The sequence below is a fragment of the Genypterus blacodes genome, unplaced genomic scaffold, assembly GCF_046128005.1.
Source record: "Genypterus blacodes isolate CSIRO-AG114 ecotype Tasmania unplaced genomic scaffold, CSIRO-AGI_Gbla_v1 ptg000143l_1, whole genome shotgun sequence".
NCBI lineage: Eukaryota > Metazoa > Chordata > Actinopteri > Ophidiiformes > Ophidiidae > Genypterus > Genypterus blacodes.
Genome location: NW_027466945.1, coordinates 760467 through 784285, shown reverse-complemented (window position 1 = coordinate 784285; position 23819 = coordinate 760467). Strand labels below are relative to the sequence as shown.

The 23819-nt window shown below is 40.7% G+C and overlaps 4 protein-coding genes and 1 long non-coding RNA gene across 11 annotated transcripts in view; 2 read left to right on the top strand and 3 right to left on the bottom strand.

Moving 5' to 3' along the window:
• The first annotated feature begins 85 nt into the window (after positions 1-85).
• LOC143012339 (uncharacterized) lies at positions 86-1437 on the top strand. Its single transcript, XM_076165429.1, has 2 exons — positions 86-311; positions 1040-1437. The coding sequence occupies exons 1-2, from the start codon at positions 119-121 to the stop codon at positions 1150-1152; spliced, it is 306 nt and encodes a 101-aa protein (XP_076021544.1). The 5' UTR covers positions 86-118; the 3' UTR covers positions 1153-1437.
• On the bottom strand, positions 830-3149 carry tmem251 (transmembrane protein 251). Its single transcript, XM_076165428.1, has 2 exons — positions 3019-3149; positions 830-2261 (listed from the first exon to the last, which is right to left on the bottom strand). Exon 2 carries the CDS (start codon positions 2251-2253, stop codon positions 1861-1863), a length of 393 nt encoding a protein of 130 aa, XP_076021543.1. The 5' UTR covers positions 2254-2261; positions 3019-3149; the 3' UTR covers positions 830-1860.
• A 556-nt stretch (positions 3150-3705) lies between these two features.
• lbr (lamin B receptor) lies at positions 3706-15767 on the bottom strand. Of its 6 annotated transcripts, none has more exons than XM_076165367.1 (14): positions 15745-15767; positions 9739-9913; positions 9384-9587; positions 9111-9191; positions 8699-8882; positions 8380-8576; positions 8220-8274; positions 7779-7973; positions 7304-7407; positions 7061-7186; positions 6696-6864; positions 6352-6432; positions 6143-6265; positions 3706-5949 (listed from the first exon to the last, which is right to left on the bottom strand). In XM_076165367.1, the coding sequence occupies exons 2-14, from the start codon at positions 9907-9909 to the stop codon at positions 5789-5791; spliced, it is 1851 nt and encodes a 616-aa protein (XP_076021482.1). In that variant the 5' UTR covers positions 9910-9913; positions 15745-15767; the 3' UTR covers positions 3706-5788. The 6 variants fall into 6 exon arrangements, with proteins under 6 accessions (XP_076021482.1, XP_076021479.1, XP_076021483.1 ...); XM_076165364.1 differs by lacking the exon at positions 15745-15767 and adding an exon at positions 14104-14244; XM_076165368.1 differs by lacking the exon at positions 15745-15767 and adding an exon at positions 14104-14244 and having other exon boundaries at positions 9111-9188.
• On the top strand, positions 5906-8442 carry LOC143012297 (uncharacterized). Of its 2 annotated transcripts, none has more exons than XR_012965040.1 (3): positions 5906-5993; positions 6121-6270; positions 8391-8442. It is a non-coding gene; the product is annotated as an uncharacterized LOC143012297 (long non-coding RNA). The 2 variants fall into 2 exon arrangements; XR_012965039.1 differs by lacking the exon at positions 8391-8442 and adding an exon at positions 7782-7864.
• A 428-nt stretch (positions 15768-16195) lies between the features above and the next one.
• The window catches only part of enah (ENAH actin regulator), a 47759-nt gene continuing 40135 nt past the window's right edge, over positions 16196-23819 (bottom strand). The window contains exons 6-13 of the mRNA XM_076165258.1: positions 22127-22482; positions 21608-21750; positions 21270-21318; positions 21116-21167; positions 20838-20904; positions 20508-20592; positions 20279-20336; positions 16196-20175 (exon numbers count right to left, since the gene is read on the bottom strand). Coding sequence (XP_076021373.1) covers positions 20138-20175; positions 20279-20336; positions 20508-20592; positions 20838-20904; positions 21116-21167; positions 21270-21318; positions 21608-21750; positions 22127-22482 — 848 coding nt within the window. The 3' untranslated portion in view covers positions 16196-20137. The remainder of the gene's footprint in view (positions 20176-20278; positions 20337-20507; positions 20593-20837; positions 20905-21115; positions 21168-21269; positions 21319-21607; positions 21751-22126; positions 22483-23819) is intronic.

Here is a 23819-nt window from a genome sequence, read left to right as displayed (position 1 = left end):
ATGCCCGTGAAGGGAGCAGGTAAAGATGGAGTTCCATTCCAATCCAGTTGATGGCGGTAATGCGCCTTCCAGCTGGTTTGTCAACCGCCAATAATAAACTCGAAAGAAGAAGTGAAAGATGGAGCCCAGGTTTGTGGAGGCAGAGTTGACGTTTAGAGACGGAAAGACAGAAAAAATAAGCGTTAAAATAAAAAACAATGAAAACAATCTCACCTCGGTCATGGAAGGTATCCACAAACTCAGCGAGAAAGTGTCGAACCTTCTCAGCGAGCTGGTAGAGCGGGAAAAAGTCAGCGGAGCAAACACACAAGGTGAGCTGCTTGATGCTAGCTGCTGTTTATATCCGTATATTACGGTAATTAAACAACTAACATTCACCAGTTTATACAAATAGAACTACTACTAACACTGAAACGATATTGTTATTACCATACCAGCACTATGACTTATATTACCACTACACTGCCAATTTGTGACGACACCACTAATACTAGGTCCACATTGACACGATTACGTCATGTACCTGCTGCCAGATTTATCAGTTAATGCTTGGAACCCCCCACTGTCTCACAGGTAAACTTCAGAACATTAAATATTCAATCGGAAGACACACTGATACGTTGTTTCACAAATGGCACACTTTCATGTCACACTTTACAAACCTGCGTGTTCTGCTGGATTGAAGTCTGATTTATGAAACGCTATATATTTTCATTTTCTTTTGTGTGTCACTTAACTCATGTTGTACCAATATGTATTAGCACAGACAGCTGTTTGGTTATGAAATAGAGCAGTTAAAGTTGTTAAATAAACAACTCTGTAAACACAATCTTTGTCAAGTTTTACTTTTCATTGGCTGAAACAAATCGGTACCAAAAAACCCTCACAAACACTACAGCAACTACATCAAATCAGCTGTATGTGTAAAACGTACTTAAACGCAGCAAAATGACTAATCTGAGAGACAATTGTCCACCTATTGGTAGTAGTTGTGTCGTCCACGGTGTCCATGACTAATGAGCTTGTTTTGCTGTGGCAGGTGTGGAAGAGGACGACAGTGACGAGGATGAAGATGAGGAAGAGGATGATGAGGAAGAAGAGGAACAACTAAAGTGTGATCTACATCCTCCAGCCAAAAGATCCAAAACCTGAAGACACTCATCCCCCCCTGCAGGACAAGGAGGGGTGCAGGAGTTCAGCAGCAGCTTCATCTCAGATGTGGAGGATCGTTTGGATTATGGAGCGCTTGTATTGTTGGACGACTTGTGTCGAGTTGGAAAGACATTACATTGGGGGGAAAGATGGCAGCAGTCCTCACTTGGAACATTCAATGATGGACTCACTACTTCTCAGCCCTTACCATTTGTTACATAAAGTTCAATTTCTTTTTTACCGTGACACGGAGTGAAAAAAACAATAAAGGACAATTGAGGATGATGCTTTATATGGTTGCTTCTCGTGAACAGACAGCAGTTTCAGACAGTTTCAGATTTGTTTTGGGAAGAAATTAAAAACAAACCAACCAGGAGTGTGTGTATGTGTGTAAACGAGTGCGTTACAATCAACATTCCTGCTGACCTCCACGGTTCCTAAGTGTAAAGTCAGTTGTACCTGTAACACCCACCATCCATGAGTGGGATTAAGCCTGAGGACACTATTAGAGTAACTCCAGCCACTAGAGGGCAGTGAACCGTGTCAGTATCTGTTGGGTTTTGCTTACTGACCAAAGCAGAGGACGGAGAGAGTGACATCACAAACATGAAAATACAAAGAGGTTGTTTTTGAGGTCTGGTACATTTCCAAAAAGGATCAGTTTAGTGTGCGATGAGCTCATTGTTTCCACCCTGCAGGCTCCGCCCTCTACGTTTCAATCAGCTCAAGGTGGCTGATCTGATTGGCTGACTTACTAAAGGCGTGGCGGCGGCTGCAGAGCAGAGCGAGGCAGATGGGCAGGATGCAGTAACCCACGGCACGGGGGTCGGCCCGCGTGCAGGAGAACAGGAAGAGGAACAACTGCAGGTAAGGCAGCAAGACCGCCGACGCCCAAAGCCAGATGGGAAGCGGCGGCAGGCCGGCGCGGATCCTCACGCGCCAGCTGACCATGGTGGGCGTGGCCAAATGCCCCGCAGGTTCCCCCTGTATGTGTTCCAGGCTGAACTGCTGCAGCTCAAACATGCAGTACACTGCCAGGATGCTGAGCAGTAGGAAGAACGCCACGCCCAGCCAGCCCATACGCTGACGGAAGTTCATCATCCTCCATACTGAAGAAAAGGAAAACACAACACATCAAAACATTTAAAAGCCATTAGAACTACGCATCAAGAAAATCAAAGTGAATCAATCTAAAAGTTCATCTTATGTCTACACATCCAGAACATTGTTAGAAAAGACACAGATGTTACAATACACCTTCTGTTACCCTTGAGCAAGGCATTTATACATAAGGTCAATCAGTGCAGTAAAAGCAAGTTTCTATCTACCAAAACTAACAGATTCCATTTGATGTTCAGTCACATTAAAGTCTGTTAAGATTTGAAACAATACAGCTGCTCTGATGTCAGCAGTCTGTTTTCTAAAAGCTGATTTGCCCTTTTTATGTCACTTTTTCAGCCAATAGCAGGTCTGCAAGAACAAAACGTCACACAATCCCTTCATTTAGATCTCTGAGTGGACCCAGATCACCTCAGAACACATCTGAAGGTTCTGACGGACCTGCAGGAGGTAACAGAGCTTTGGGTCTGGGTGGCAAACCCCCTCATCCTCAACCAAGCAACCTAGTGGAGATTCATTTCAGGTTTGGCGATCCATTATCATTATTAGTGCAGTATAAATTAAGAAATTGTGTCTTAAGTGTTCGTTTCAAACAGAAACACGAGACTTTAGGTGACTTTTAGCTCTCGGTCAGATGAACTCGGAGTCCTAAGGTTTGTGGTTTGTGTGGACTTTGAGCAGCTTATTAACCCGCCCATGGTAGAACAGTTAGTAACATTAGTTAACATGTGTCCAGTCTGTCTTTACCTTCAGTCACGCGGATGCTTTCATGTTAAATCGTCAGTTCGTTAGCGTTAACTACTCCTCGCTCTCAATCCCGGAAGTCTCGTCGTTTCTATCTATGTTTCGTCGCGTGACCCAAGACGTCCTGTGGTGATGACGTCACGGAAGCGACCGCGTTCTTGTTTCCCCACCAGTGTTCCGACAAAAAGGCGGGAAGCGAAGGGGAACAATCCCGGAGAGAGCAAAAACGCTTCCGAAATTTAAATGTTTATCGATGTTTCAAGGGTTATGATTAGGTTTGAGCTTATACATATGCAAATGATATGATTTGAGTCACGTGATAGCATTTTTTTACGTGTTCGACCACTGGTGCGTGTGCTTGGACGGAGAGACACTTATTATTGAAATATTATTGCTTATTATATACACATTATTCAGATGATGTAATCTGGAATTTTTGTGCCGGTCTTGGTGCTCCTTTACTTACACACTCTTCTTCAGGACCAAAACAATTTATTCACCCTTTTCCCGAAATTGTAGGAATTTCGGTGGATCCAATCAATAATCTGATTGTTGTAGCGTGGCAAATAGTCAAGAGGGCTAGGGCTTTCTCTAAATCGGCATTACAATCTCTGCAATTCCATCTCTAAATCAAAGTGTCGTTCATCTGGCTTCTCAACAATCAGCTTCACTCACCATTTAGGACAAAACCTGTAAATATTTATTTTAAGCCAAAACATTTGTACAAGATTCATAATTCTTTTTATCCATTGTCATAGTTTGATGCATGTCACATAACAGCTTCTTAGAGAAATGTTAAGCATACAAAAACTGATGCTACAGGATGGAGGCATCTCATCTATTTCCTAGTTTTCTGTCACGAAAGAAAGTGTAGCATCACATGTTTTGTCACATATCGTCCAGAAACATGTAGGCAGATGGAGCTGTAAACATACTGTAGTTCATACAGTGGTAAAAATAAAATAAAAAAGGTTCAGACCCACATAAAAAGAAAAATCTATATAGAAACATGCATATTTCTCTACTGCCATATATTTTACTTCAAAAAAAATATTTAATCTAAAATATTTACATTGCATTCAGTCAGCATGGCATACAAACTGTTACGTTATCTACTTCATGGTTTGCTCATGACTTGTTCGTCTATGGCTAAAGTGGTGTAAAAATATATAATCTGGGTTTGGCAATGCGCTGCTCCGAAATGCCAAGACAGGAAACGAGTAATTACCAGACTGTGTTGTCAAAGTATAAACGTCATTGAGATAAAAATGGTTATGAATTGACAAGTTAAAATCTTACATATGTAAAAAAACATTGTCGACGATGATGAGAAATTACAGCCAGTTTGAAATGAAAAGGAAGTAAAAACTGGGATTTCTATTCCAAGCACGCGACGTATCCCAGTGATGCTGCTCAAGTAATATCTGGTCTAGTTTTTGGCATAAAAGTAAAATAAACTTGGCGGTGTGTAAAGCTAGGGGCAGCAAAGCCAAATCAAAGAGTCTGCAATTCATGATCCGTAAGAAAAATATTCCTGACCACATTAGTGCATTTAAAAAAAAAAAAAAAACATCAAAAGTCATACACTATCACGTCAAACTATAGCTCTATATAAATGTATTCACAATCAAATTATTTAAGACTCTAATTCAACCTTATGGAATACTCTCGGTCCTCCAACCCTAGTTCCACATTGCAGACCATTTTAAAATGAGCACTTAATGACATAATATCCACAAGAAGCAACACGGACTATGAGTTCAAACTGTACAAGCAAATGCAATTACAATATATAATAAAAATGTAATATCACAACAGCCCTACAATAACGTGTAATCTTTGGGAAGCTTGTAGCGTTCAGTTTTTGACAATGTGTCAGTGGTGTTGGCCAAACTACATTGTAAATAAAGGTTTTAGTTATCAGCTTTTAGCAAATTTAGATCAAATTTGGCAAGGTGGTTCCTGTTAGGGTCAATTACCGTCACAATCAATTTATTCCAAATCCATCAAAGGTCTAGGTCACTGGGCAAGGTCAAAGCTTCAGCCCAATGGTCACACGTTGAAGGCATCTGCTCTGGGAATTATAGGAAATACAGATATAGGTTGTATTAAACATGTATATGACAATTCTAATCTTAGTAATATTGGGAGACACAAGCTGTGTACCAATTTCAACGGATTAGCACACTGCCAAATCAGCACATTGACTGATTTAGTGTACAAACTGAGTGTTGATACAAACTCCAAAATCTGTTAGAATTAGTTTGTCTTCTGGAAATTGGGACATGGGTAGAGTGTCAACATAAACTGAACATTACAAGCTTCAGGAAGATGGGCTGGATTCAGAACTCTGATACTGGACTACACTGGAATGTACAAGTGTAACCAATAGACTGGTATTATAATCAATTAAGACAAATGCCAAGCTGATGGTGAGAAAATATGGTAAAAGTTTAGCAGTTGAGACTAAAACCAAAACAAAAATCCTAACACGACATTTCCAGCAGAGGAATTTTGTTGTTTTCAATTAAACCTTTAAATAATTATTTTCTGTTTAAAAAGTCATTATACCAAGGCGTTGTTTTCTTCCATCCAAAACATGAAATGTACTCCTTCAAGTCCAGGTTTAAAATTCAGTCAAATCAGTTAAAAAAAAAAAGTCAAATCACTCAATCGATTCACATGTGGGCTTTCCTTCTTCAGTCAGCCTCCACAGCCATAATACTGACTCGGAAAAAGGCCTCAGGTCGGGAGTGTCCGGATTGGGGGTTCTTCAGTAGACGCGGGGAATGATCCGGTAGCGCACCGTTTGGCAGTACTCGTCCCACGCTGAACCATACTTCCTCCTGCACTCGCTCATGTCGCGAGAGTCTCGGTGCACGAGGAGGATGATGAAGTATATCATGTAGTACCATGGCAGGAGGTGGCTGAAACCTGAACACGTGGAAAGAACAGGGAAAGGGACAGAGGAAAACAAGGTAAGTCTGAATTCACGACCATTTGTAAACTTGCAAATTTGGTTTGTTCTCTTGTGTCCCATTCCACTGTCAGTCTAAAAATACACCCAGGAACCCTACAATTGACTTTTTTAGTGTTTGATTACAGGAGGCGTGAAAATGCAGCTCACCACAGGGTAGGGACCAGGCCAGAGCCATCATAAGGTCTCCCAAGTAGTTGGGGTGGCGAACCACACCCCACCAGCCAGACACCAGAAGACTCTTCCCTGTTGCTGTGGGGATTGTCTTCAGATCTGAGGTGAAAGACAGAGAATCATTCCCCAGTCCTTTGCCCCAAACTGAACAATATTCGAGAATTTCAGCCTGTTGGACAACTTACGAGATAGTTCAGGGTTCGATGGGTTTCTCCTGAATCTATTTTTCTGTGAGTTGGATTTCCTAAAGATGTAGAAGCCGATGACTGAAAGACAAAAAGAAACATTTAATGTCAACCTCACAGCCGATCTGGGACACCTTCTTCCATTAACCTGTATTCTTTTTTCTAACCAAATAATACCAAGTCTGCCAGATTTTAATGCTACTATTGCTATTGTAATGCAATTAATGATGATTGTATCTGCTGGTTTGCAACGGCTTGTACCATGTTGTTGTTGTAGAATAATGGTAGAAGCTTGCACTCAATCAACCTTTCCTACTAACTAACTGCACTCGGCTTGTACTCACGTTTGAGAGCAACGATGGCTGTGACCGCAAGTGGGCTCAGGGGGTTGGGGTGTTTGACCAGATACAAGGCCTGCAGGGTGTAGGTGAAGGGAACCCACACCAAATCACCAAAGGCCAGCATGAAGCCAAAACCATCATGCATCAGGTCCATGGTGGTCAGGATGGCTTCCTGTGAATATTCAATACCACATTGAAGCAAAAATGTCATGTCTTTAGTGACCTTTTTGAATCAAACCATCATTGTTTAAAATGTGTGTCTAATGGAGAACAGCAAACTCCATACATAACAGGTCCTTCATGCTGCAGTGCAACAGTGCTAACCATGGGATCACCAATAGTATATATGTATGTTCAGGTGAGCATACCTCATTCCAGAGACCGTCCACCACATACAGCAGCTGGAAGAGGTTAACCAGGATCATGGCATAGGAGGGAGCAGACAAATTCTGCTTCTTCATCTCAGCCAATGCCATCGCAAAATTGACCAAACACTGTACAGGCAGAATGAGATCATCATTAATCATGCTGTCTATATACAGTATATAGGCATCCAACATAAAACAACAAGAACATGTAACACATTGGGATATGACCCTATGACAACTCACCCAGCCTATCAGACCAGGGCGCATTTCAAAGAAGAATTTCAGATCAAAGTCTTTGATCCGAGGGTTGAGCTCACGACCTTTGAAAAAGTCATAAACCACATTGCCTGCAGAGAAACAGAAAGAGTGAAAAGGAAATCAGTCAACTGTGAACATTGAAACATCTTTGGCAATCACCAGGGAAATCTGCGACCAACTCTTCCTCACAGGTACTATTTTGATCACAGGCCAAAAGCAAGAAGTTTAACGCCCATCGTAATTTAATGTGAAAAAGATAAATAAATAAATGTCAAGATGTGACTCAACCTAGATAGGTCTACTACAGTTTGTCTATAAGTTCCCAATTTATCATCACTAACTCCCAAAATGATTTCTCAATGATCAATTTTAGGTGTTAAGCCTTCAGCCAACACGACACTCACTCACAATCACTCACATAAAACCATTAGGCCGTAAAAATGGTTTGTTTTCATCTTACCAGAGTTTCCCCCCAGTGCCAGATGGTCTGGAGGAGCGTAGCAGGAACGGACATACAGGTAGACGCTGAGCACCAGAGAAATGAGGAAGGTGGCTACAGCCAGCTGCAGGAAGTGGCTGTGGATGTAGGTGAGGTCGATCCCCTGGTGCACCGCTGCTGCGACCAGTAGAGCACTCACCACCACGGCAAAGAAGCCTGGAGTGGGACACAAAGAGGGTTACATAGAAAAACGTGTAGACAGAGTGAAGACTGGAAGAGATTATGTGGACATTATGACAGGTGATAATGATATTCAATCTAACACCAAAAAAAGCTAAATAACTTATTCACCAACATAGTGTCTTTGTATTGGCCGATGTTAGGTCTCTTTAAACGCTCTATGTGCCACAGCAACAGTGAATATACAGTGTGTGTGGGATTGCTTGCTTTGTGTAACCTTACCGTTTGTTCTGTATGTCAGCCTCTTTCCAGACTTAAGTGGCATGCCTTCACTCAGCTACACACACACAAACACACACACAGGAATGTCATGTTTCTTCAACACATTTAAAAATGTATGCATGTATTTTTGTTTGTATTTTTCCACAGATGGCTCACTCACCTTTCCGACAGGCAGGGTATAGAGAATGGCCTGAAAGAGAATCCAGAGGACGACACAGCCGAGGGCTTTGACGTCCCAGAAGTCATGCACTGAGGGCACTGGAGGAGGGAAGTTGACCAGGCTGGGGTCTTCCTGGTCGACCTGCAGCAGCACGAACAGAACAAAGGCTGGCAGGTAGAGCAGCCAGAAATATGCACCTGGAAGCAGCAGAGGTAGAGAGGGCTTAAGGAACAAAGTCGTTTAGTCCCTTTGGTCAGTGGACTTATTATTATTATTAGCAGATATGAATAGTGCATTCCCAGTCCTTTCTGTAACCTACCTATCCTGCCTCCAAAGTCAAGGGCAGTGATGGGAGCGCCAGCAGAAACGGTCTGCTTGGCCTCCATCTCCTGGAGCTGCTGTTCCATGGTCTCCGCTGTTTTGGCGTCTCCATCGTCCTTCCTGCGTCGGAGGTTGTAGCGGCTCTGGTTTTTCTCAGGCTCTGCTTCCAATTTAGCCTTAGACTTCTCGAGAAAAGTTGTACACACATAATACAAATACATGAAAATGTAGCTTTGATTTGTTTTTCAATGGATACGCACTCCTTATACCCTAACCTGTCTACGTATGGAAAGGGAACATATACATCTTCAAATACTGTTGCAGACATTTTAAAAACCCATTTGACTGAACTATTGTTGTAGACTCTCAGATAAAGTTGAACAATTCTTTGATCAAAAGATAAAACTCACCTCATTTGTGTCCTCTTTTTGGTTTTCTTTTCTTTCATGCTCATTATTGCTGTTGGTCTCGACTGCCTTTGTCTGCTGCTGCTTGTAAACAATTGAGGAAGAAGGAGGGAGACAAAATGGAGGGAAACAAGCTACATTAGCAATGGAAAGAGGCAATTTGACAAATGTAAAACATTAATACACTACAGAAACAGGCAAACAACATATATATTCAGTGCATGTCATATATATTGATACCCTAAGGATATAAGGAAGATCAGATGGGCAACTTACAAGAGAGCTTAATTTGACTACGAGCACATCCTTCACCTTTGACTCTCTAGATGAGGAGGATGTAGTTTCCGTTACAGCCACAGCAGTGGCAGAAGTCCGGGAGGAGGTACGGCGCGTTGTCCTTGCTGGCGAACGAGAGCGACTGCGGCGTCGGGCTGGTGAGCGAGAGCGAGATCTGGAGCGGGACCGGAAACCAGTGGAACTCTGGAAGGAAACATCGATGGAAACAAAGGCGCAGATGACAAGTTGTTGATGGCTCATTATAGAGGGGAAGGTGTTTCTGAAGACATTAAAACAAATCACTTCCATATAGGGAAGTGGTTCCCAACGAGCCCTGTCCAGCTTGACGCTCTACCTTGATGTCTTGCTCCTTGAGCTCCAGCTCGGTCCCGTCCTTGTAAATGACGGTGTAGAGCTGACTCTTGGCATCAAAGCCCAGCACTTTGACCTCATAGTACAGGCTGCTGCCAGGCCAGCGGCCCATTACCGTGTCACCCCTCTGGTACTTTGTACTCGGCATCGTCATTCACCTGGAAATGACAAGGATACAGATGACACGTGAATTTGTTGTTTTTTTTTTAAAAGATGAGAGAACAAGAAAGAGAGAGGACTGACTTGAGAAAAAATACAGATACTGGGAGGAATTATAATAGTCGTTCTGAATTTAAATTGCCCAAAATGGTTTCACGTTTATTAATTGAAAGCATTCTTTAATTTAGCCATGAACCATAAAGTGAAGTTAAAACAGCTAAAATAAACTAAATCTAAAATACACACAAAAGCTAAAGATATACATTTTAAATACGACTCAAAAACAGATAATTTCATCAATGCATCCTTAATTAACCCAAATTCTGCAAACATTGTAGGGACATTGTACATTAGCAACCACTTCAGAATAGCAAAATAAGGTATGCAACAGCAGACACAATGAAGTGACCAGGCGAGGTCAGCACTGTGGAACATTAGTGATCAGTGAAGCTCTGTGTCCAGAAAACCACACAACGGTAGAACTGCTGACAGGCATGTCCCTGGTAAGTGTATTCAAAGCCGTCTATCCGAGTTGTGCTATTCAAGTTGCAGCTGACGGGGGTAGAAAAGCCAGTGGAACATGCTAGTTAACTAAATTCCCTCGGGGCTGCGCACTCTAGCAGTTGTTTTGACACGGGACAACCGTCAATTTGAGGCGCTACAATTTTGTATGCCACACATTTTCTATACATTGAGACAAATTATACTTTTTCCAAGACAGACTGATAGAATAACTCATCTCGTCAGCTGTAAACGACTGACAGAGCATGTCACATGTTTTACCAATCCTCCAACACATCCACTGTGGTTGTTTCAGCCAACCACAGCATCAAACACAGTGGACAGAAAGAATAGCCCATAATGGTACTACAAAGACAGAACATTGGTTGAAGCACGTGGATCTTCCTGCTAGTGTGCATCACTTTCCTGCCCTGTCCTGTCACATAGGGGAAGTCCCATTCAAATATACACATCACTACTGTACATAGATTTGCTGTCAGTTTTACATGTTGGCATTCTGAAAGGGACCTCAAAAAATGTTATTGCATTACACGTTTGACTACTCAGTCAGGACATGCAACTTAAATGTGTACTCAGACTTATACTGGAACTTATTACTATTGACTTAATCTGACTTTAGAAATGTTTAAAACATGGGGGCTCCCCTTTTTCAAGAGAGGTCAGCTAAGTGACCTCAGTTAAATGTTGCATCATTGAAAGATTCATGCGAGCCCAACACAGAGCAGGTTAATGAGCAGTTATGCTCCTCTGTCAACACACACACATACACACACACTGTAAAGCTCTGTGTACATTGCAGCATAGCAGGTGCCATTCTGAGACTCATGCTTGTACGTTGTCTTTATACTTGTGCAGGTATTTATCTGTCCACCAGGAGGCAGTGTCACATTCGCCACAAAGGAAATCTGAAAGTATTTTTATATTAAACCCAACAAATGGAGCTGTTGTTTTGCTTCAATAAAATGCTACTGTGAGGTTATTTCTCCTAACTTTAAAGTTAATTAAATGACAACTATGCACACATTATTTTGGACCATCAGCATTACCATATTTGTGACATGAGTAGACTTTAATTAAACCCACTGTATGTATGCAATTCAATATCCATTAGAAACCAGTCGTCTCTTTTGCTTTCATCCTCTTTTAAAGGTACATTTTAAAAAACAAAAAAAAAGGAATAAATGAATTCTGTTCATTCGCCCTGCATGCTGTACAAAAACACCAAGGCGCTGTAAAATGGTAGAGAAAACCCTGATACAGATGTTTGTAATTGGAGACTTTAGTGAGTTGCTCCTCTCTGTTAAAATGAATGTGAATTGATGGGGCTTTGTTTTAAAGCAGAGAGAAGGATTTTGACCAGAAGGGAAAATTCTCATCCCAAAACCAGTCAAATCTGAATGCCCCGCCATTAGTGACATTTTCCAACAATAAGCCTATTCAGAGAGGAGGGGTGGCCGGCAGATATGTACAGACAGGCTGATGGATTGGAAATATAAATATGGAAACATCCTATTTTCATTTCTACCAATTTAATGTTAGTTCAAAAAAATTTAATTTCTGTTTAGTTTTTGCTGGATTCAAAGTGGATGCTGGGATAACAGTGTTTGAGATCAGTGAAGGTATTTTAGTTTAATTTTAGCCACATACCTTAAAGATATCCTCTTGTGAGCAGCTGTAGTTTTAAAAATCCAATGTTTAACCTGCTGCACATTAACCACTTTGTTAAACAATTATGTACCCCTGAAATCCCTTGTAAGCAATACCATAGATATTAACATATATGGCCTGAAACTGCACCACAGAGATCATCACAAGTTAAAGCAGACTCAAACTACTCCTAATCCACCGGTCACAGCAGCGACTGATCTAATCAACACAACATTCTGTGACATGAGAGAGAAAACCATCTCAGTGTGACACACCCAAAGCAAGCCTCCCTGCAGCTCTCCTCGATTGCCTGCTCGGTTCCATATGGGATATGGAGGTCGGGGCTGGATGAATGGATAACGGGGTTGTAACGTGGGAGGAGTTTCGACTGGAATCAGAAGGCGCCATGCGGAAAACTGACACTTAGCTATGCCTGAATACAACCATGTCAAATGTGAAGGGAGGTGGGATCATTTGTTAACTACATTTATACACACACACACACAGCTACAGTCAAAGCCTTTAATCACCTCACTCAAAGATGACTTTTCACCAGAGAACTATGCTCCTTTACTGCTTTTCTCTTAGATGTCCCGCATGTTTTTACATAAGAATACTGTGTGAGGCTGCCTTTTGTTTCTATGCCCTCAAACTCGGGGGCACCCTGCTGAGCCTCAATTACCATTTTAACAAAGAAGTTAAAGACCATTTTTTTATTCTGGCTTTTAATTTGGAGGAAATTACTTAATACTGTTTATGCGTTATATACTAACCCTAACACCTACATTTGATATGTAAATGTGTGTATATGTATATGCATGCATGTCTCTCTATATGAATGTGTATATATGCAGCGTGTGTGTTTGTCAAAGAATGTATTTTAAATTATTCCTTTGATTCAATGATTATTTTTGAGTTTACTTTATATATTTAAGTACTCTTATTGTCGTTTACTATTGCCATTCTTATTCTCAATTTTAGAATATGGCAGCTGCTAAGGGGTGTTAACTTTCCAGTGATATTTTTATTTTTTTTAAATATTATTTATTATAATTATATTATTAAGTGTACTTAATGGTTTGATATCAGATCCGTGAGTCGGAATATTGTATTTCATCAGGCTAAGAAAGGAAGTTATTTTGTTGTTATAAATAGTCGCTTAGTTTTATATTGTTATCGGTGGTGTATTTATTCGTCCATACAAATTACACCATGTTAGAAATACACAATTCAATTTATATAGTATTTATATTATAGCGGTTTCCGGGTGTGGTAATGTTATGATCTTATTTAGGTTTTTTTCGTTTCATTCGGCTCCGTTATTTGTCTGCCTGATGCACAAACGTGCAGCTCACTGAATAATCGTACATTCCAAAGACCAATAACAAACGTAATATCGACTAACTGTTCCTTTAATGGAACGGTAACTTCTTGTCCAGCTTCAGAGGGAAGCTAGAAAGGAGGGAAAACGTCATGCATTCAAAAAACTGACGGGTAAACCGAACGCATCCGCCAAACGTTAGACCGTGACTGTATACGGACATGCTTGCCTGCTGAACGCTGAGTTGACACGCAACCGATACTTTGCTCGGAAAGCGAAACGTGATACTAAGCACATGTCAAAGCCCACAACATAAACGGCTAATCGACGGAATAGTCACCGGTTATCTACTAACATCATGATATAATCGACTTATCTGGGAGAAGCTAGTAAACAATTCGTGTAGCAAACATTACGTGCAGCTGCGTAGCGGTACAACACCAAAAGAAAACCTTGAAATCTGCGTTATTGGTAGAAATGATTCCGTGTTACAGAGATACTCAAAAAGACATTAAACGCACTAAAAACCAGATGCTTACGACAATGTCATAACTTGTCTTGTGACTCGTCGATGCCCGATACAGCACGCTAACATTACCGTTAGTATAGCTTAGCCCAAATCCTCCAACAAAGAGTAACGCACCGTAAGTGACTCCATTTGTTGCTTCGAATAAACACAAATTAAAATAGTTTTCTTACCTTAATATGACGCGAATATTCCACCTGAGGGTTGCGAAGGCGTACACCTTGAAAACCAAGAGTAAATTAAAATTAAGATTTTAAAAATGACTTAGCTAAGGGTTTGACGTAGAGCGCATACTCCCTCCCTCTGTGGGCAAAACCACCGGTGACTAGAAGGCGCGAAGGCTGCCGATTGGCTAGACCAGCGTTCAATTCAAACGTAGCTGCATTCTCATTGGTCAATAATGGACTTTAACGGAGGCACGACTTCCCTGTTTACTGGTTGTCAAATTGACTTTTTTTCTGAGTTTAGGCATTATAACCAAACTCATTTGTATAGTTTATACAGTACAGAAAGTGAGTTCTTTCAGTTTATTGAGTTGGTTGTGTTCTGACTGCAAACGACCCCTCCGTGACTGATTGGTCTGGTCCGGACGAGTGGAATTGCGGCGTTCAAAGATGCTTAGAAGCGGAGGGAAAGTTGCAGGGAAATGTTCAATCGAAATAGGTTTAATGAGTCACACTTAGAGAATATTCGTCGTGAACTTAACTGTTTCTCCTGTACTTACACTTTTGTACATTTATGTTATAGGAATTAAAACATTTCTTATCATAAAAGGGTTGTGTGTGTGTGTAGGTGTAATTTTGGTATAATTTTATTTATTTTCAGTGTTCTTCAAATGGCTTTACATGTGTTTAAATCATACAGAAATCAGGACCTTCTTACTGTGTAACAACTGTGTAAACCACTGTGGCAAACCACAATGCATTACAAGTAATGCAGTGGGGAGGTGCACCATGAGCTAAGCATGATAACACCTTAACTTAGTGCACTGGGTTACCCGATCGTGATTGAACCTATGATTATATCAAGACAACTTGCACAGCAGAGCTTTGAGAACAAAAGAGGAGTAATTGGGCAATAAATCGCTAACACCTATCTGCCAAATCAGTTTGTTTTGGGTGTAAGGAATGAATGGACTGAACACTTGCACTGCACACATTCCAATCTGATCCAATCCAGTCTAACCCATGACCATTACTGAACTAACTCCGCTCTGACAAATGATTTAAACAATGTAACGCTTCACCAATAAGCATCTGTGTTGCATTATTGTTATTTGGATTATAAATCACTTTCTACATGCTAAACTAACTTTCTACCATCCGCACTGACAAACTCCTCCATCTACCTGCTTACCTGGACCGGTCTCTTAAGTATCCCCATGAGCTGCTGCTCCAGGAGAGAGACTCACACTAATAGGATTATGTTGTATTGTATTGTACTCATATCATTCTCTCTGTCTCTGTTGCTGTCTCTCTCTCTGTTTCTGTCTCTCTCTCGTCTCTGCATGACTGTTTGTGTTTACTGATCTTCATGCTTTATTGTACTTTTGTTTAATCCCACTGGAGAGTTTTTCCTCATCTTCCTTGAGAGCTTTGGGCGGGGTCGGGAATTTCCTGATGTTGTGGGCCTGTAAAGCCTTTTGAGACTTTGTTCGGATATTGGCTTAAAGAAATAAAATTGATAATAAAGTTGTTAATTGGGTAACAAGACACAAACAAATGAGTAATAATACCACAATAAGAAGGCTTGTCTACTTATTTATGTGTATACCTTTAAATAAGTATCTATGTCATATCCAAAGTTAAAAATACCTGGCAGAACACATATTAAACCCCGGAACTCCAGTCATGTCTGAGTATCTGTGATGTTGTAGCCTGTTTGCTCTCTGCAGCTCTTTGTGTCTTCCTGTCTCAGTCAGTCCTTTGCAACAGGGTGGCTCGCTCTCAAACTGTAACCTCAAATGAACCACTGCTTGCCCCACCCACAGGAAGAGTCATATATGCTGCATGCGTCGCTTTACACAGAAAACTTCGCCTGCCCCCTTTCCTGTGTTTTCATCACGTCCCTCCTCTTCGTACACTCCGTCTCTCACATTTGTGTTCTTTGTACAAACTCTCAATCTCTCACTTCATGTAAGTTTTGCAACCTAACCAAAACACAAACATTTTACCCAGGTTCATTTCTTACCGTATGTATAAGTTTCATATACAGATTCATGTACACCAATAATTATGTATTGCAATTTTTATTCAATTTGCTCAAACAAAACAACATGTTAGCATGTAAGAAAAGACTAACATGAAAACTGCATGGTACAATGCAGATGATAGAAGAATTATAAGTCAGAAAAACCCATCAGTTAAAGTGGCTACAGAATGCAACAAACTGCTACTTTCCTTTAAGTTCATTCCTTCAATTCCCTCTCAAGAAACAAATGATGTTTACAGAGAAAAAAAAAAAATCCCCTCCCCAATATGACATTAACACTGAACAGAGGACCATCCTTTCCTCTCCAACATTTCCAAGGTAGTAAAGAAAGTTAAGCTGTGGAGTCCAAGGAGTCTGTGGATATGAAATACATAACATGAGGAAACAGCACACTGCCAACACGATTCATCAATTACTTCCAAAACAAGGCTTGGTTTCCAAAAAAATCATCTCAGAACCATTATAGGAGTTTTTTTTAAAGGTTTGATTGTACTTTTGCAGTGTCAGCAAAACTATTCTCAACACTCAATGGAAAGAAAGCACATATAGTACAGTATGTTGATTTACGGTAAATAAAAGAATTGTGGTGCAATGTTACTTAGGTAATTTATCTTTCTTATTAAATCATAAAATGTTATCAAGATGGAAAAACAAAAAACGGAACAGTGACAGCTGCTTAACAACAACATCATCTTTAACTCTTTGACATAGTAAATGCAAATGAAGAACAAGGCACAACCCACATAGCTTCACAAACATAATTATACTTTTCTTCACCAAAAGATTTCACCTGCAATCACGTCCAAAGGACTGAGGATATAAACTTTTCATCTTTCATAGATATTTTGATCAAATCATAGAAAAATAAGACAGGCGACCTTGTTGAGTGATTATGTTTAGCAGTTGTTTCTGCCAAGTTGAATCCTTTGGTGAAATAGCCACACTACTGGCGACAGAGGTTCTAAGCAGCTGTTGTCAGAGTATCTTGGATTGCTTTATTGGTTTTTGTCTTAAAGTGCAATCAATGCTGTGTAAACAAGTGGGGTCTCTGTGTTTCCATATGAGAGGATCATCAGCAAAGAGTCAGACCTGAAGATTTTGCCTCTGGTCTCACCCGCATATTTCAATATTTTGACACATGCCAGATGCTACAGACTAGAGCCCAACAGTGTGGCGACGCCATCATTACAGCTCACTGGATCATTTCTCATCTTTGATTTAGCAACGTTTGCCATTAAACACAGCTGGCTCATTTCTGTGTGATGTCATGATGGGATGACCGAATACAAAATGACTGCTTACCCAGACGGGGCAAACGCCACTTGCTTTGAGGGTCCAACTGGTTTCTCTGCGTTGAGACCAAAGTTGGATCTGCCCAAATTATGTCTCCTGCATGTCAATGTCTTCTACCCAAATGCATCCGAGCAGACTTAATTCTGATCACATGGTGCATCGGAAGTGATCAAAGAAGGAAATAAGATTCTTCGGGTGAGCTGAGGAGCATGAACTAAGGTGAAGTGTGGGGAAATCGAGGCTTTCTTGGCCAATGTGAAGAACAAATTGAAAGAAAAGCTGCTTGTTCTTTGTTGGAATTTGCTGCTGCTGCTGCTTATACTTGTGTTCTCTTTCTCATTGGGCCTGGTGGATTGGGAAATAATTTATGTAGTCTGGGTTTAGTAGATTTTCCAGCTTAGTTCCAGGTTCAGTTTCCAGGTTGGGTTCAAAATTTGGGACCTGAAGAGATTCTACTACTGAGATTGAGATCTCAATCACATTGCATAATTTTAAGATTTTCTAAAGACATTTCATCACCTTGATCCTTCTGGAATGCAAAAGGTTGTTGTGAGAGGCCTGCCCTCTGTGGGCAGCTGTTACCTGCACAGTCAGAGGGTTTGAATGTGTCCCTCCCAAAGATCTATTTTATAGAACAAAAGAATAGAACAATATATAGGGGGTAAGTCATAAAAACATTCATTAGAAAATGGTTACTAGCTAACGCAGCACCATGCTAAATATACGCCACGATAATCAAAATGTATTCATCAAGCTCGTATGGTCTCTTTTCACTGACATGTTCTGCTGCACATTTTTGAGTCACATCTTACACTGCTTCATCTAGTATCAAAGCAAATGGAAGTCAGAGATGTTAAATTCTCTGATTTAGAGCTCTTCTGCAATTTTACAGGTGTGGTCTCTCAGTCTTGCTACACGGTGATGTGTAGTGTGGGAGAGACGCAGAGCAGAGAGCTTAAGGAGGTGCAGGTACAAATTAAATATACAGGATAATCAACTGATTGGGTTGAGATGTCCAATTTATTGATCACTAATAAGTGAACCAAATACTGTTTCAAACATCATTCAGATTTCATACCACTATAATTTATCCTCAGACTAAAACAGATCAGGTTGTAGAAATAGCTTACCTGACGTGCAAATGGGGACACATGCTAAAAAAAAGGCAGATAACAAGTGTTTTACGATGACAGAACATGGTTGCTACACGTTAAATCTGATGCTGTGCTTTATGAATTACCCCCATAGACTGAAATAGTGTTTAAACTATTTTTAAGATAGATACTTCCCACGTGTAAAATTATTACTTTCAGGGAAAATACAGTTTGTGATCTACAGAATTTGATAGAGTAGACAAAAAGTCAGATGAAACATTAGTAAGGACTGACGAAATGACTTTGACAGAAAAGACCCTTGAATTTTGCAGAAAACCTCAAAAAATGTAATATTTTGATTTAGAAACGGTGTCATTTGATGAAATTACAAGCTGGCTCTGATATCTTAGAGCCAAAAAAGACAGACATGGAAAATGTTTGTGTTCCACAGAGGCAGGGGGCTCCAAATAGATGCTACCCTTATTGCTTGTAATAAAACTTGCGACATTTACTCCAATTTCGTGGCAGACTAGTGAACCCTCACTGTATCAATAAAAATCACGTGAAATGCACCAAACTTAGTACGGAAATATGACAAATGTGACAAAAACCAAGAGAGAAGGGGAGAAAAATCTTCAAATCAAAATTGTACATAGAAGTAAAAGTCACATTTGGCCATGGTCAGCACTTCTTATTGACAGGAAAGGAGAGGTGGAGAGCTACAGTGACGGCAAACCATTACAGAACAGATAGTCCACCTGTCAACTGTGTGAAAACAAGTAAAACATCCCAACATCGCACTCATTCTCAAGACAGAAAGAAAAGAACCTCCCCAATGTGATTTCACAGACACGTAGACAAATAGGAGAGCGTTTTGGGTTATTAAAGTATTTATATGGCCGGAAATCTACGTGGTTAATAGATATTTTTCTCTAAATAACTTTCTCTCTTTTATACATAGTCCGGTTAAAATAGCATTTAAGGAAGACGAGCTTTACAGTGTCCTGCAGTGACAGACTGTCAGTCCCCCATTCACACTCTCACACACCCAAGTCCATGCACTCACACACTACCCCTATGGCATTATAAGAAAACATATTTATTTTCCCTCTTCACCCTTCTCCACGCTCACGTAATCAAACTCTTGATAAGAAATCCCAAGTATGATCGTAGACTTGATTGTTATTGTGTTCACTCATACGGTAATGCTTTACGATATCACTGCAGAGTTGAATATATTGTTTTTTTGTTATTAATGAAGAGAAAAGACAGAGAAATAATCTTTGCATAAAAGATATCTGTAGACCGTGCACTGTCCTCCAGAATGGGATGTCATCAGGGATGGGTGCTGAGAGTTGAGGGGCGGGACTGTGAAGATTCACAAAATAGATTCAGCTACTTGAGCTACAAGTCCTCTGCTGCCGTTGTCTTTTTTCCTGTACTGTCTGATGCTGCTGTGCCCCAAATAATGTCCTCTTCCAGTATTAACATGATTATTGTCATCATCATCAACGCCTGCATGTTTTTGTTTTTGTTTTCCTCACTCATGATGATGCCCTAAATGGACCGCAGGTATCTGTTGGGCCACATGGGTGTTGATGTCATCCCTCTATGCTGTGCTGGACTTGCCCAGTTCCTCCCTGATTGCTGAAAGAACACACACATTTAGTTATTGAGAAAACATCTCATTGACATGACAGTTTTTCTGAAACTTGAGAAGATTAAAAATAAATCAGTCCTGATATGTTACCATCAATGAGCTCCTCTTTAAGCTTTGACAGCTCCTTTCTCATCTCATCCAGAATGTCCTAAAAAAACAAATGTTTTTCAGTACCAGAATAGCAACTACAAGAACTATAACAATAAAAACAGTTAAAACAACCACAACAATTATTATTACTTTATTCTTTGTCATCTTAGTATTAAAAACTGGTAATCAGATAATTGTGCCGGTGTAGGCCAGGAAGCATCAAATTTACCTGTTTCAATCTATCGTAGTCAACTGCGTCTGTTGGCACACCATTGGCACTTAAGGATGCGGTAGGTGTGGGAGTAGATTTCGGTCTGCGAAAAGAATGATAAACTCAACTGAGTTAAAAAGGAACCAATGTGGAAGTGGGGAAAGAAGGTCACTACATAACATACTGTATGTAAAATTGTAAAATCGTTTGCCAATATATGAACATTCAGCTGAATCAAACTGAATAAAGCAAAAATAAATAATCATTCCAGTGCAGTAAAATTAGTTTGACGCTCTTATCATGGGCAAAACCCACTTTTCCAAAGAAGAAGAAAGGAGAGGACTGTACCTTCCAATAACTGGAGATTTGCTACCATTCATTGTGTTTGTTCTTTCCCATGGCTTCCTGGGCGTGTCTGGAGGAAAACAAAATAAAAACAAATACAAAAAGATTAGTTCAAAATCAGCAATGCAGTTTCCTCCTCTTATCACGACAGAAAAGCTTTCAGTTTTCAGGAAAATTTGATGTAAATAAAAGAGATCAAATCCAAGTGTGACGGTAAAAAAGATGACGTGCAGGTGGACTGACAATAACATGGATGTCCTGGATGTGGGTCAATAACTCACCTGGTGTGCTGCAAGCTGACACTTTTGGAGTCATGTTTACCTCACCGTCTTCCTATTGGACAGATAAAGACATGATTCAAACGTGACAGGTGCAATGGAGAGGCTAGATATACCGGAATGGAATCATCCAGATCTGACGCATCGTGATACTTACTGATCTCTGATCAGGTTCGGGGGACAAGCCCTTATCTGCAATTTTTCTCCTGCAAAACACAAAGCCAATTACAGTAAGCAAATGTACAGTGTGGAGTGATATTGCTGGCATTTATGCGTCATGGACCACAGTGCTTCCGGTACTCCAGTTTTATAGTAAACCCTTTAATTTGGAGCTACCTCAAGCTACCTCTAAGGTTTCATCACTGACAACAACAAAGGGCATTAGATGAGGATGTTACTACTAACAAACTCAAAATACTGGTTATTAGTTCCTCCTTCGAATGCCTATCGCAAGACAAAAATTGAAACATCGGACAGAATGAGATGTGATTTTACCTTCTGGCAAGTAGGGCACTCATCTCCTCCATAAGTCCTCCTCCTCCAGGCAGAGGGCCGTTGCTGCGGGTCTCAGATTTGGCCCCTGGGACCCCTCCAGCTGCTGATATGGCTGCTCCCAGAGCCAATGCTGCATCATCACTCTAGAGAGACACAAGTTACATCTCATCAAAACAGAATACAACTAAACAGAAGGGAACAGATTCATATAGAACATAACAGAACATAATACAGCAGATAAAAACATGCGAAATCAAATGTCTTGCTTTTATTTGTAAGATGCATTAAAAGTATGCCTGCATGACAAGTTGTGTGTGATGATGCTATTAAAGCTTGTTATACTAACAAATAAAGTTAGGAATGCAAGTACTAACAATATGATGCAGCAGTTTTTGCCTATGGTATTTCCAATAGCAGATATGGATCCAGAAGGGGACGATGACCACAAGACCACTGTTCAATGAACTCATCTTTCTTTTTTTTTCAAACCCTTAATAACAGAATCAATCCAGTTCTTACCCGTGGCACTTTACGCAGCTTGGCTCCAGCAAGAGCAGCAGCCAAGCCTGAAAGGGGGAGGTCCTCCGCAGGAGAGAAAAGGCCGGCCGGAAGGGGGGGTGCTGGGGGAGGGATCTGGGTTCCAAGAGGAGGGGGTGGACCAGGAGGAGGAGGGGGAGGTGGAGGAGGAGGAGGGGTCCCTCCAGGAGCCAGCACTGGAGGCAAGGGCGGAGGTGGAGGTGGAGGCGGGTGGCCAGCTGGGCCGGCGGCGGGACTGGCAGCGGGACTGGTGGCTGGGAGGGCGGTGGTGGGTGTCACAGTGGAGCCGGGTGGCAGGGGGGGCGGTGGGGGAGGGGTGGGGGTCGTCATCCCCTGCACTTGTGTCACTTCTGCTTGCGGGAGACGAGAAGGAGGATGGGGGATGGGTGACAATACATGGAAGAAAAAGTTCAATATGACCATCACTGAAAAAGCTTCTGCTTACTTCAGTTATTCACATTACAGGCTGACGTGGGGCAATGCAGAGCTTCTGAGGATTTTATCCCTATCAATAATCTCATTCCAAGGCCTCCTGTCACAACAAACAAATGGTTTCATTCTATCAGCCTGAATTAGTCTGACTGTTATATCAGTACATCTCAGTACTGCAATCTGTGGATCTGTAACTCTATGAATAAGATGATGATCATGTACCTCCGGCCTGTAAGACAGATTTGATGTCATTCTCAACAGAAAACATGGAACAGATGAATATGGCATGACAGCAGACCACATCACATCACAGCAGTATATTTTGTCAACATCATGCAGTATTAGTGGGTAGAACCGAGTGGGTTTCTTAGGGCTGAGTGATATGATAACACATAAATATTCAAACAGGAAAAAGACTTGGAATCAACACAGAGTGCACTCTACCCAAACTAATAAAATAAAATAATTGGGATTTTCATGTCTTTGTCAAAATGATTAAAGTCATTCATACTCTAATCTTGCAAAGGTATGTGAATTTAGTAACTGCTAGAAGCTCTTAAATCTTTCTGTTGGTGTTGACATTTCTCTTAAGTTTCAGAAGACAGACTTTTGCTTTGACATTCTATAAAATGTCTGACTTTGCATTTTTCTTCAGGTCTTAAGGCCACAAAACAGCCCAAACCTTGATGCTCCTCCAATATGCTACATAGTTGGAAAGAAGTTTTGGCGTTTGTGTAAAATGCCATGTTTCCTCCAAACATGGATTTGTGTCTAATCTGTACAAAGAACCCAGGCAACTTGTGGAACAGTCAGATGCTCATTTGCAAACTTAGTATGTATGTACAGACATACATATGATGTAAATATGTTTTGTAAAGCAGTGTTGTCCTTCTAATGTTTTTCTTATAGAAATTTAAGTGTTTATTTAGACATGAAAAGTGAGACGGAATATCCATCCAAAACCACAAAATCTTAACACACTGTTAGGAGCACGGACACACACATTCACACATCCATAATAAGCCATAATATAATAATAAGAACCAATGTACTTTCGATGAACAAGTTAAGGAAGGCAGTAAGTTCCAAGAATCATGACGACAATAAACCAGGTCAAGCCCCTTCCAGCTATACAGTGTGATGAAATCAGAGTTCAAAGATGATCAGAACACAAACTTTAGCGAAATTAAAAACAAACAACAATTATAACAATAATAATGATAGCCACAGGTTAAAGGTCAAT

What these genes read in the sequence shown, in the direction of transcription:
- LOC143012339 (XM_076165429.1), top strand. Translation starts at nt 119, where the DNA reads ATGGAGCCCAGGTTTGTGGAGGCAGAGTTGACGTTTAGAGACGGAAAG. An exon ending in CAGCGGAGCAAACACACAAG is followed by an intron (nt 312 to 1,039) that starts GTGAGCTGCTTG and finishes TTGCTGTGGCAG; the next exon opens with GTGTGGAAGAGGACGACAGT.
- lbr (XM_076165367.1), bottom strand. Translation starts at nt 9,909, where the DNA reads ATGACGATGCCGAGTACAAAGTACCAGAGGGGTGACACGGTAATGGGC. An exon ending in TGACTTTGGAGGCAGGATAG is followed by an intron (nt 8,577 to 8,698) that starts GTAGGTTACAGA and finishes TGCTGCTTCCAG; the next exon opens with GTGCATATTTCTGGCTGCTC. An exon ending in ATCGAACCCTGAACTATCTC is followed by an intron (nt 6,266 to 6,351) that starts GTAAGTTGTCCA and finishes CTTTCACCTCAG; the next exon opens with ATCTGAAGACAATCCCCACA.
- tmem251 (XM_076165428.1), bottom strand. Translation starts at nt 2,253, where the DNA reads ATGATGAACTTCCGTCAGCGTATGGGCTGGCTGGGCGTGGCGTTCTTC.